Source organism: Pongo pygmaeus, chromosome 22 (genome assembly GCF_028885625.2).
Source record: "Pongo pygmaeus isolate AG05252 chromosome 22, NHGRI_mPonPyg2-v2.0_pri, whole genome shotgun sequence".
In the NCBI taxonomy this organism is placed as follows: domain Eukaryota; kingdom Metazoa; phylum Chordata; class Mammalia; order Primates; family Hominidae; genus Pongo; species Pongo pygmaeus.
The window spans coordinates 43,969,058-43,983,105 of NC_072395.2; the positions used below are offsets into that span (position 1 = coordinate 43,969,058).

At 40.1% G+C, this 14,048-nt stretch overlaps 1 protein-coding gene across 12 annotated transcripts in view; it reads right to left on the bottom strand.

Moving 5' to 3' along the window:
• Window positions 1-14,048, bottom strand: part of TIAM1 (TIAM Rac1 associated GEF 1) — a 485,833-nt gene that overhangs the window by 20,406 nt on the left and 451,379 nt on the right. For all 12 annotated transcript variants that reach the window (XM_054468477.2, XM_054468475.2, XM_054468478.2 and 9 more), the window contains 4 exons: window positions 13,889-14,014; window positions 7,971-8,079; window positions 2,466-2,645; window positions 2,259-2,377 (listed from right to left, as the gene is read on the bottom strand). In XM_054468477.2, the coding sequence (XP_054324452.1) occupies window positions 2,259-2,377; window positions 2,466-2,645; window positions 7,971-8,079; window positions 13,889-14,014 (534 nt within the window). The remainder of the gene's footprint in view (window positions 1-2,258; window positions 2,378-2,465; window positions 2,646-7,970; window positions 8,080-13,888; window positions 14,015-14,048) is intronic.

Consider the following 14,048-nt stretch of genomic DNA (forward strand, 5'->3'; position numbering starts at 1 on the left):
AATATCTTTTCTTGCTCTCTTTGGCATCTCTTCCAAGCCAGAAATTCTCTGGGCTTTGCACCTCCTGGTAAAAGTAGGATTTTCCTCCTCTTCAGTCCTGGTACTCGGCCAGTGTCCCTCCTTCCATCTTTTGCACATTTCTTTTGACAATCTCAGCCCACAAAAAATACTTTGTATAGCACTATATCGCTTTGTTCCTCACTGGAAAGATTTCTTACATATCAGAATTTCATTTTAAAGGACTTCCAGGTTCACTGAAGCCATATTCCCTTTTATAGTCTCTGACTTCTGATCATATTCATTTTTTTTCCTAAATTCTTTGCAACCCAATATCCATTTCGCCTTCTAATCTTTAGCATCATGGTCATTTGCTCCTAAGGTCATTAAAATCTAATAATTAATTTGGCATATAAAGAAAATATAATATGACATAATGAAAATGTTCATTTCCATGGCCCAGTAAAATGCACTTCTGTTAGAATGAAATAAACCAAAGGATGGGAGGACTTCTTCTAATAAAAAAAAGTTTACAGTATTATTCATATTAGTCAATAACAAAAAGCATTAAAATTCTGTGATCAACATAAAATCAAGGTATACAATTACCTTCAAGATATAACTAAACATATACATAGATATTAATTAAAAACAATCAAAATCAACACCAAAATATGATAAGTTCTATGTCCTGAAACCATAGTTTTCTTCTTGCCTTTTTCTGTATTTTGCCCTCTTCTTTAATAAGCATAATTTTTTTCTTCTTATAAAGTTTTATAAGAAAGTGAGAGCTAAGTCTAGGGTGGCAACCTTCATCTTTTCTGTACTCTGATAGATTAAATTATCTGCCAAGTAGTCTCAGAACATTCTCATGCTCTGCTTGTAATGTTACGTAAAAACAAAATTGTGTTTCAGTTGAAAACTACATTGCAAAAACTACACAGCAGACCTTCCTGGGCTATCAGATTCTGACTGTACACTGTCTTTGAGAGCCTGTGCAATTCTTTGTAAGGTGTAGGTAACAGACAGATGTGTAAATTCTGTCCAGTCTGATACTGGCCTAGTTGATTTCCTCCAGCTGTGGAAAAACCAGTTTGTCTCATTTACAATTCATCTCAATATTTCTTCACTCCATATGTAAACTTGTGTGATTATGACTTTTCCAATGAACCTTTACAACACCTGCCTGGGTCCCCCACATCTTATGAGTAAAATAAATTATGAGAGGTCATAATTTTACCTCTTTCAGAAAATTATCCTTTAACAGCCTGAAAACTTGTTTTGTTTCATTAAGGACAAAAAAATGAGCCTGGATAATGGCCTTTAGTATCTCTGGAGATAAGGTGCTTTCTCTAGTCTACACTAAACAACCAAACTTTGCCCCACCCACACTGCTTTTAACCCTGCTGCTAGTCACAGCAAGAGTGTTTTTCCTCTAGGTTCCTTCCCATATTTTCTCTTTTTTAAGGTGGAAAGAAAAACTGAGTCTAATCTCTAGTTGAATTTGAGCATACAGAGGCATTGATGAATGTTACTATATATCATATCCCTATGAGTCCTCTAAGTATTATTGGCATTTTGTAATTGAAAAATAATAATTGTATGTATTCAGGGGTACACAGTGATGCTTTGATATATGTACTGTATAACCCATCAGATCAGAGCAATTAACTTATCCATCATCTCAAACATCTACCACTTCTCTGTGTTGGCAACATACTTTTATTCAGGTAAGTGCTTGTTAATGACTCAGGCACAACTTTTAGCTCACCTTAAGTCTTTCTCAGGTGTATCTGTTCCTGCTACTGCTCTTCTAAGTAGGTTTTTGGGTAGATTTAACTGATTCAGAGTCATTTGAAATTTTCATTCCTTTGACAATTATTTATTGGGCACCCACTATGTGCCTGGTGTCATTCTAATCTCTGGAGGTAGAGCCTTGGACCTTCATGACACTTCTAGAAACAACCCAGATTGTGGTAATGGAAGTTCACTTTCACACTTAACACAGAATAAAGCCAGAGATCCCCAGGGTGAGGAGCTGAACATCAGGAAAACATTTCCTACAGGAAGAAATAGTCCAGCTGAGGAAGAAAATTCACATTGCAGCCTTGGATAAAGCACAGATGTTCCACTAAGAAAAACAATAGCATCCTAACTATTTTACTTACAAGTAACACCTTTTAAAAAAATAAATAAATAAATAAAAGCAAACTCAAACTCGGCTCTCCTGACAGATGTCCTGAGAAGATGGGGACCCTCACCTCTTTTTTCTCACCAGTCTGTTCAGCGATCAGCTGGTCAAACACAGCCCCAAACTCTTCGTGGATTTTCTGCATCTCATTGATGTGACTGGCAACCTTGTTCATGGTCTTGATGGCCACTGGAAGAAAACAGGCCGTGAAATGAGAGGCTATTTAGAGACCCTCATGGAGACTCAGGCCTGCGGGGGGTCCCGGGCCGAAGCCTACCGTCCAGGTGGTAGTGCTCCTCGCTCTCCGCATCGGTCAGGGCGAACAGCTCCCTGAGCAGAAGTGGGTACTTGAGGATCCTCTGGATGGGCTTGATGAGGTACGACTCCAGCGTGGATGAGTGCTGCTGCTTCGGGTTCTGGGCATCCAAGAATGCCTTGAAAGCCGTGTCTGTCTTGGCTGGCAGGGTTTAAACACAGGTCATGGGGGTGGAACGCCCACGTGACTCCCTTCCCACAATTTCCCTCCCTTCCTCAGTGACTCCAAGGTGCCTTTTTGCAGGACTGAGCAGAGAGTGGGTGGCCGGAAGAGGGAAAGGTAGGGGAGGGGGCGGTCCGGGAGACCACAGGCAGTCAGATCTATGTATTTATGTGTTGGGGTGGGGTGGGGAGAAGCCTGATGAGTTAAAGGATGACGGAGTGTAGACTGCAGACACCCGAATTTCCAGCGGCTGCTCTTTATCCTCCTCCTATTACATGTTTTTTTATCCTGATGTTTTGACACCTGGGGCCTTACTGTCCATGGGGAGACTGCCCCACCCACGCTGGCCAGTTCCTGGAGATAGTAAAAGACTTGCCAGGAAATGTGCCTTTTATAGAGTCCCCACACACTGCCACCTCCTGTCTGAGGCTCTTACACCCTGGGCCACCATTCCCCTGTCCTAATCATCTCAGGGTGGGGAGCACACATCTCGGCTTCGAGTGCAACACAGAGCCCAGCCTCCCCAGTTCCTTCCCTCAGAAACCCCAAGAAAGGCTCTTGGCCACATTTTCCCCTCGCTCCCTCTGCCTCCTGACTGATCCTGCATGTCTGCATCTGGCCCGCATGGCATGGGGTGCCTCTGCCTCTTGGGAACTGTGAGTGACAAACTAGTAATCATCCATCCCCTGAGCTGTTGGCCCTGTCATCCCAAAATAATGATAAACCTACATTCTGAACACTCCTTACCCTGGTTTTCCTAATCTTTCAAGCATTTCACTGCTGGAAAAACCTCTTTTGAAAAAGGCAAGCAGGCCGTGCACAGTGGCTCATGAATGTAATCCTAGCAGTTTGGGAGGCCGAGGCTGGCGGATCAGTTGAGGTCAGGAGTTTGAAACCAGCCTGGCAAACCTGCTGAAGTATCATCTCTACTAAAAATACAAAAAAAAAAAATTGCCGGGCTGGTGGCAGGCGCCCATAATCCCAGCTACTCAGGAGGCAGAGGCAGAAGAATCACTTGAACCCAGAAGGCGGAGGTTGCAGTGAGCCGAGATAGTGCCACTGCACTCCAGCCTGGGTGACAGAGGGAGGCTCCATCTCAAAAAAAAAAAAAAAAAAAAAAAAAAGAAAAGAAAAAGAGAAAGAAAAAAAAGGCAAGCAGATGCAGAAGCAGCAGCATCTCTCAGTGCCAGTGAAGCAGAGCGAGGCAGGATCTCCCACAGTGATCTGCTCAAAGTTAACTCAGTGGCACCACTTGTGAGCATCTGTGGGATCTGATCTGATGCAGCTCAGGCAGCACTTTCCTCACCAGCCTTGCCTCCTTCCTCAGTGTCCCAGCTGGTTTGGGAAGCAGCCCTGGGGAGTTGTGGGGCCCCAAACAGAGGTACCTGGCAGGGGACGATAGGAAGCCGTGGCTAATGTCTTCCAGGTGCAAAGGAATGTCAGGGGAGGGCAAAATATGGGAAGAGGAAGGGACAGTGTATCCAAGCAACGTAACAGTGGACACACGCTGCCTCTGGGCTGGTGAGCACCTGGGGGTGATGGGGGCTGTGGCACGTCCAGCGTGGGCATGGAAACTCCACACACTCCTCCCCCATACCTCGCCCAGTCACCTCTCCATTTGGCTATTCCTGAGCAGCATCCTTTATGATAAACCAGTAAATGAACACAATCAACACTGGAAAAAGCATATTCTTCACATTCAGTACCTAAATATTCATCTGGGTGACTTTCCCCCACTGGAAATTTTACATGGCACTCCAGTGACTCGATACTTTTCATAACAGCACCTGGAATGTCACAGGAACTCAAAAATCTCTTCAATAAATAAATACCCTCTCCCCGCAAAAAACAGTGGGAGTGTATATATAATTTATATACATATATATACACACACGTATATTTTATTAGAAAGTTTAAAATATAGAAATTTAAAAATTTAATGATAGATATTAGAAAGCTTAAAATATAAAAATTTAAAAGTTTAATGATATTTATAGGTTTTATTAGAAAGTTTAAAATATATAAAAATATTAAACTTTTAAAATGTCTAATAAAAATGTCTTTCCATTCCCAGTGGTTAGGGGTATGAGCTAAGACTAAAGATGCTATAAAAGGGCATCAGAATATGATTCTTCTGTCTTTATTTTTTTTTTCTGAGACGGAGTCTCGATCTGTTGCCCAGGCTAGAGTGCGATGGCACATCGTGGATCACTGCAACCTCTACCTCCCGAGTTCAAGCGATTCTCCTGCCTCAGCCTCCCGAGTAGCTGGGACTACAGGCATGCACCATCAGGTCTGGCTAATTTTTTTTTTTTTTTTGTATTTTTAGTAGAGACGGAGTTTCACCATGTTGGTCAGGTTGGTCTCGAACTCCTGACCTCAAACGATCTGCCCACCTCGGCCTCCCAAAGGGCAGGGATTACAGGTGTGAACCACTGAACCCGGTCCTGTCTTTAATTTTAAAACACAGCAATCATGGGGGAAGACCTCATAAGACCACAACCTTGTTATCCCTTTTAAGCCCCTTTAAGAGAACAGACTCCCTGGGTTGGCATCATTTCTTGTCTTTCCAAAGTACAAATTCCTGAAGAGAAAGGACACTGGGAAGAGTTGCCGACTGGCCCCATGTGATAGGAGAGCTGGGCCGGGCTGGGGGCCAGCAGATGGGGAAGTGATGGATTTTGTGGGGCATCCCAAGTCTAGGGCCACATCTAGAAGGAACTCTTCCCCAACAAAATATTCTCATCCAAAAATACGGCTGTGGGTATTTCACCCATCGACTGAATTCCATATCAGAGCAAAAGAGTGCACAGTTCACAGCGCTTGGCACAGTCCAGGAGCATCACTCCTCCAGGCCAGCTGTGAGTCCGCGATGAACATGAACATGCACTTTGTTGTTCTCGGAGTTATCCTGACCCTCTGGGCTCATTAGACAATTAGAAAATATGGGTCAGCTGGGCATGGTGGATCACACCTGTAATCCGAGCACTCCGGGAAGCCAAGGCAAGTGGATCACCTGAGGTCAGGAGTTCAAGACCAGCCTGGCCAACATGGTGAGACCCCCGTCTCTACTGAAAATACAAAAATTAGCTGGGCATGGTGGCATGCACCTGTAATCCCAGCTACTCAGAAGGCTGAGACAGGATAATCACTTGAACCTGGGAGGCGGAGGTTGCAGTGAGCCGAGATCACACCACTGTGCTCCAGCCTGGGTGACAGTGAGACTCTTATCTCAGAAAAAAAAAAAAAAAAAAAAGAAAAGAAAAATATAGGTCATACCCACCGTTTTAAGGGATAGTTTTGAAAGATAATATAATATTTTTCTTATTGAATTAAGAAAAAATCCATGGGGGCAGAATTTAATCTAATTGAGTGATTAAAAATAACACAAATTGCTCAAGGGCCAAGATGGGTATATAATTTCACTGTGGAGCAAAGCACTTTAAAATTGTTACTTTAACAATCTCATAAGAATTAGCATTCAATAAAGGTTTTAAAAGAAAACACACTGCACACGTAGAGCCATATGCCCAACACAGCACATGGGAAAGGTCAGGCAGCATGACAAGGAGAATCCCAGGTCCCCTTTTCATTTGAGGTTCCACCAGAACTCTGTTGCACAGACCACCACTACTGTTAAGACTGTTTTTATCTGGGGCAGGCTTTTTGTTACCCAGAGATCTGTATTGTGCTAATACTTCCTGTAATAGGTTTTAAATTAAGTCAAACTAGTTCTCTTTGACAGCAAACATAACACAACACAAGAACATTATTTACATATCCGGGGACCTGATCAGCAGCTGTTTACTTGGCAGCTACAGTGAACTGTTAAGGAACAGCAAGCTGATTTCCAGAGGTTCTTTGAAATCAAACTTTCTGTTCGTGCTACTGTTTGCCAAGAAAATGTTTCCTTAATCCTTTTACCATCAAAAACCACCATATGCTGAACTATGGAGACATAACCACTTTCTGGAGACTCTCAGAATGTTCCACCGTCTTCTCAGAACACTTAAGGAAAAGCAGCTTGCCAATATAAAAATTCTACTTTGTCCTGCACGAAAATAACTACAAATGCAGCAATTTTCAAGGATAACTGAGACAACTTTAGAAGTGCTTTTGGGAGCTGTTATCACACTCCTAGGAACAAAAGTAGGTGAAGGAAAGATAAAATCTCACAAAAAGGTATATGGTAAGTCCTCACTTAACGTAGTCAGTAAGTTCTTGGAAACTGCAACTTTATGCAAAATGACATAATGAAACCAGTTTTTTTCCTCATCAACATTATAACGAAATGATGTTGAACAAAATGACATTAGTTGGGAACCTGCTGTACATCGTGTCACTTAAAAGTCACAGTTTCCAAGAACCTATCAACAATGTGAAGTGAGGACTTAGTTATGAAGTGTGGTAGGTTATAATCGAAATTAAAGAAAAACAGAAATAAAGCAGGGAATTTCTAAACCCCCTACCGTTTTTACATAACTGCAAAATGACCCGTCAATTCTGGCCCCAAATAGCAAGGTAAAATTTTCATTACAAGAAAATTGACAAAACCATTAATTTAAGATATTGGCCAGGTGTGGTGGCTCATGCCTGTAATCCCAGCCCTGCAGGAGGCCGAGGTGGGCGGATCACTTGAGGTCAGGAATTCAAGACCAGCCTGGCCAACAGGGTGAAACCCCATCTCTACTAAAAAATACAAAAATTAGCCAGGTGTGGTGGCAGGGGCCTGTAGTCCCAGCTACTCGGGAGGCTGAGGCAGGAGAATCGCTTGACCTGGGAGGTGGAGGTTCCAGCCCGAGTGACAGAGCAAGGCTCTGTCTCAAAAAAAAAAAAAAAAGCTGGGAGCAGTGGCTCACACCTGTAATCCCAGCACTTTGGGAGGTCGAGGCAGGATCACCTGAGGTCAGGAGTTCAAGACCAGCCTGGCCAACGTGGTGAAACCCCATCTCTGCTAAAAATACAAAAATTAGCCAGGCGTGGTGGTGCACACCTGTAATCCCAGCTACTCAGGAGGCTGAGGCAGGAGAATCACTTGAACCTGGGAGGCAGAGGTTGCAGTGAGCCGAGATCGTGTCACTGCACTCCAGCCTGGGCAACAGAGTAAGACTCTGTCTCAAAAAAAAAAAAAAAAAAGAAAAAAAATGAATACGTCGCATTGCTCAGCACCCATATCAGTGGCTTGCTGGAACATCTATCTGTCAACCAATGACTCTTAGATTTCTGCCCAAAAGCCCCCAACCACTGTCAGCCACACAACTGACAAGCAACACACCCCCATCTCCATATCCTCAAAGGCCTTACCTTTCACCAGGACCTTGGGAACTTTTGTGTGGCTGGCGCAGAAGGCACTGTAGAGCTTGAAGCGGTCAGCATAATACAGGAACGATCCCCCCAGAGAGAACAGCACTTTCTGCATTTGACGAGAAAAGGCACAGTTGGTTGTTTCCTTCCTCCACTGGAAATATCAGCAGGTTATGGCAGGGAGCTCACATCTGCCTGGCCCACGCCACAAATCAACATCTTCCATGCCTGTCAGAGCCTTTCTTTGCTATCAAATGCTCTAAAATTGCCCATTACAAAGTATGTGCTTGTACAAGTTTGTGTAAAAGGTGTTGGACTTTTTGTCTTCTTAGTATTTATAGGGGAGATGTCCCTGGTTTTCCAGGTCTGTGTCTTTTAATAACCTATCTGGGCTGTTTGAATGTTGATGAGAAAGTATATATTTTGGAAAAGTCAGAAATCTCAATTCTCCCATTAGCTCCTGTTGGCAAACTAAATAAAGGCAGGAAATGCTCATACCTCCCGCCTCCGAAGCAGAAAACATGTTCCTCTGATCACTATCTTCATGCCTTCCAAAACCACCCTCTCCTCTAGCAGCTAAGAACATAAGCAATATTAAAGGAAGAAACATGCTCAACTATGGAAATCAGGTATCATCTCCCCAGCCTCTCTGCCCTGTCCCAGTAGGATCACAACTGGGTAGAGGCCTTCTCATTAAGATTTTACTATGCCTGAGAAGATACTTTGTATCCCACATATTATATCTATAGAGACATATTATATATAAATATATAATATATAGATATATATAAATATATAACAAAATATATATTATACATAATATATAATATATATTTTATATGTATTTATATATTTTATATAATATATATTTTATATGTATTTATATATTTTATATAATTATATATTTTATATATTTTATATTTATATATTTTATATAATTATATATATTTATATAATTTTATGTAATATATAATTATATAATTTTATATATTATAAAATTATATAATATATATTTTATATAAACTATACATGTTATATAATATATAATATATATTTTATATAAACTATACATGTTATATAATATATATTTTATATAAACTATACATGTTATATAATATATAATATATATTTTATATAAACTATACATGTTATATTATATAATATATATTTTATATATAATATATAAAATGTATAATATATAATAAATATCTATTATATATTATATATAATATAAATATATAATATATATCTATTATATATAAATATATAATATCTATTATATATAAATATATAAATATATATAAAATATATATAATATTTATATATATATAAAATATATATAACATATATTTATATATAAATATATATAAAATATATATATATGGCCTCAGAAAAACATCTTCTGTGAGTTTCACACTGAAAGAGTCTTGTTTAGAGAGGGGCCTTATTTAGCTTATTGAGGCTTAGAATTAAAAGGCAGGTTTCAAGCAAAGAAATAAGGTTTTGAATTTGAGTAACAAACTAGGTTCCCCACAGTGCAATTTATCTAATGAACAATGCAGAGGATTCTGAGTCTGTCCATGACCAAAAAAAAAAAAAGGTTTATTTTATTTTAAACCATACATAATTGGTAATCAGATGCCTCGCTTCTCTTCTTACATGTTCTCCTTTTCCTCCTTTACTTTCCAAGCCCTCCACAAATCTCCACCCTGGCTTGGAGGGTGTCAGCAGGAGTACCCTGGGTACTGCCGTCGGACTCTGTGAGGGAGTTATCCTTGGAGCCTGATATGGTTTGGCTGTGTCCTCACTCAAATCTCACCTTGAATTGTAGCTCCCATAATCCCCATATGTTGTGAGAGGTAACTGAATAACGGAGGCAGGTTTTTCCTGTGCTGTTCTCATGATAGCGAATAAGTCTCATGAGATCTGATGGTTTTTATAAAGGGTGGTTCCCCTGCACACGCTCTCTTGCCTGCTGCCATGTAAGATGTGACTTTGCTCCTCCTGAGGCCTCCCCAGCCATGAGCGACTGTGAATCCATTAAACCTCTTTTTCTTTACAAATTACCCAGTCTCAGGTATTTCTTCATAGCAATGTGAAAATGAACTAATACAGAGTCATACTCAAGAATTAAGCAAAAAAAGTTGTGGAAGAAAATGTGCTAAATGTAACCCCTCCCTTTAGCCATCCTAAAACCATTCATTTATTTAACTTAATATTTACTAAGTGTTTATTTACCCTACTGTAACCACAGATGAAACACTAAGGTATTTTTCACTTATTCCTCCTGCCTTAAAAGTTGATTCTCAGGGAACACAGTGCACACAAACATGAGGGTTTATACACAAAGACTCCACTTCCCCAATGTTTCTGTTCTGTAGGATTTCAGAACGCTTCTCATAGGCTGATGTACATTGCAAATTTCCAAATGAAAATTTTATCAAAACTTATTTGACATCAGAACTAATTATTTCCTTCTGATACTACCTTGAGACTAGTGCTCCATGCAACACAGTTTGAAGATTTTAACAAGTTTTTTCTTTTTTTTTGGTCAAATATACAATGAGGATTTTAAAAAGAGCAGCAATTGTGGAAATCAACAGCAACAGGTTTGGGAGCAAAACTGTCTGGAAACCAACTCAGAGAGCCTGGAGAGAATCCTGCAGGCAGGCACACTAGTGTTCATGAGCCATCTCGCCTTACAGATGGAATGGAGACAATCAGATTGTGCCATAAACAGCAAAGTGAAGGTATATGAGAGGGTCCCACTTACATGGAACTGAGAAGAGTGACGGTTGAGTATGGAAGTACTGGTTTGGTATCCTTGATCCAAAATGCTTGGGACCAGAAGTATTTCAGATTTCATATTTTTTCATATTTGGGAATATCTGCATTATATTTACTGGTTGAGCATCAAAAATCGAAAATCCAGAATGCTCCAATGGCCATTTTCTTAGAGCATCATGTTGGCACTCAAAAAGTTTCCAATTTTAGAGCAGTTCGGATTTCAGATTTTCAGATTTGAGATGCTCCACCTGTCACTAAAAGAAGCAATGTACCAGCCTCTCCCTAGAATAACACTGCTGTCAGTACACTCAAGTCCATATCAAAGTTCTGGTACCCAAAGTCTCCTTTTTGTGAATCTTTTTAGTGATTAACTGGACCCAAACTCAAAGAACCAGCCCCACAGCAAAAGACTTGTAAATTAATATAATGAATGTTAGCTACTTTGGGTTAAAACGTAGTATTTTAAAGTATGTCTATAACCATATTTTAACCAACCCTGGCCTCCAGAATACATCCATTTTTATTAAGCAGCTTTTTTGTTTATCTAACTAACCAGGCCACATTATGTGTTCTACTGTGCAAATTATTAATTTACTAATTTAGAAAACAGGTATCACTACAATGAACCTAACTTATTTCAAATGAAGAGCATAACCACCAACAAGCAATTTTTGAACACAAAAATGAACTATACGGAGTATTTAGGGTGAAAGATATATCATTGTGCCTACAACTTTCTCTTAAATGGTTTGGGAAGAAAATATTTTGTATGTACACATAGACACACCATAAATGCATAATGTACACATATGCACATGTGGATACATATACACATAGGAGACAGGGAGGGAAAGAAAGAATAAAGCAAATGTAGCCCAATGTTACCATTTGGGGAATCTAGATGAAGGGTATTCAGGAATTCTTTGCACTATTCTTGTAACTTTTCTGTAAATCTGAAATTATACCCAAACAAAAATGAACACCTATAATATATACATATATATTCACATACTTATGTGTGTTTGCATGTAATTCTTAGTAGCTCCTGTTGCAGAGAGGCAACGCAAAGAGATAACACACACACAAAAAAACATATATTGAGGTAGAATATCGAGGTGAGGCAGTCTTTACCCCAGCTCCAAAACTTGTACCCTAACATTACACAGCTAGATTCCTGCAAGTGTTAGAAGGCAGGCAAAGTGTATGGGGGCCTATACACATATGAACAGCTCATTCTTAACACAAATGCAAAAGAAATTGAGTGGAAAAAGGATCAAATGACAGTCATTGCAACAAACAGGATTAGAAAAATTGGATATTCATACACACACAAATTAACTTTGATTCCTACATTAAGCCATAACAAATTTAAGTTCAAATAGATCAGAAGTCTAAATGTAAAACTATAAAACTTCTAAGAGAAAACTACAAAACTTCTAAGAGAAAACACAGGAAAAAATCTTTAGGCAAAGATTTCATAGATAAGACACCAAAAAGTGTGATTCAAAAAGGGAAAATTTGAAAAACTGTACTTCATCAAAATTAAAAACTTCTGCTTTGTGAAGGGCACTGTCAAGAAAATGAAAAGACAGGCCTCAAATACAGAAAAAAATATTTACAAATCATGTATCTGATAAAGGACTTATAAAGGATATACAAAGAACTCTCAAAACTCAATATTAGTAAACAACCCAGTAAAATAAATGAGCAAATTATTTACTTAAGAGAAATGAGAGCATATATCCATACTAAAACTTGTACGCAAATGTTCACAGCAGCTTTATTTGTAATTACCAAAAACTGGAAACAACCCAAATGCCCAAGAAAGGTGAATGGATAACAAAGTGTAGTCTCTCCATTCAATGGAAGACAATGCAGCAATGAAAAGGGATGAGCTCTTGATACACACAGCAATGTGCACGGATCTCAGTACAACTACGCTGAGTGGAAGCAGCCCCAGAAAAACGGGTGCTTGGTATGGGATTCCACCAATATAAAATTCCAGAATGCAAACATATTTATAACAACAGGGAGCAGAGCATGGAGCAGGGGTAGAGTGGGAGAGCAGTAAGAGGCAGGAGAGAAAAACCACAAAAGGGCAGGACAAGACTTTCAGGAGAAATGATTATGTGCGTTGTCCTGATTGTGACAATGGTTTCATAGGGGCGTGTGTGTGTGAATTCATCAAATTCCACACTAAGTATATGCGGCATATTCTACTGCACAATTATACCCCAATTAATGTGTTTGTTAAACACATGAGAGTAACATGTAAGCCAACACATGAAGCAATGTGCTTTGTTAATTGGAGGTGCAACACAGGAAATCTGCAATAAAAGAAAGCCGAGCAGGGGAGAGGAAATAAGCATCCTTGCTAAGGCAGTAGTCATAAATCCTCATTAGGCTGCAAGGACACCATGTGCTGGAAGATTGTCTTTCCCCTGGATAATGATAAGCATTTCCATTAAGCAAAGTTTCCCAGAACAGGATAAATTAATTTGTTTACTGGGTAACCAGAAGTGCCTATTTTTTTTCTTTTTTTTTTTTAAGACGGAGTCTCGTTCTTGTCCCCCAGACTGGAGAGCGGTGCCGTAATCTCGGCTCACTGCAATCTCTGCATCTCAGGTTCAAGCGATTCTCCTGCCTCAGCCTCCTGAGTAGCTGGGATTACAGGTGCCTGCCACCATGCCCAGCTAATTTTTATACTTTTAGTAGAGATGGGATTTTGACATGTTGGCCAGGCTGGTCTCGAACTCCTGACCTCGGGTGATCCGCCCGCCTTGGCCTCCCAAAGTGCTGGGATTACAGGCGTGAGCCATCATGCCCAGCCAGGAGTGCCTATTCTAATTCACTGATAGCTAAAGCATTAAAGGCCCCCACATAAACCAAAAAAAAGGTCAAGGTTGGTACTTCTTCGCACATAAAAGCCAGCAGCTGCACCAGTTTAATGCAAATTGATGGCACTGGTCTTCCCTTAGCCAGACCAGCAAGACATACTCCGTTCCCCTCTCAGACACCCTTACGGAACCAGACCCCACTGTGGCCCTCCAATGAAGACATCAACACGATCAGAGGATTCAACTTGAGCCACACTATAGCCCTGACGCTGGGAGCAGCTTTGCACTATTTACCTTAAATTGGTCAACCTTCTCAAGCTTTTCCAAATCAGGTACCAGTCTCACTCCATCTTCTAGAGTTTTAAGGAATTCTACTTGAAACTCTACCATTTCCGTTAAATTTCCAAAAAGCACGTCAAGCTAGAAATAAAACAGAATTTAATGCACCTCATAT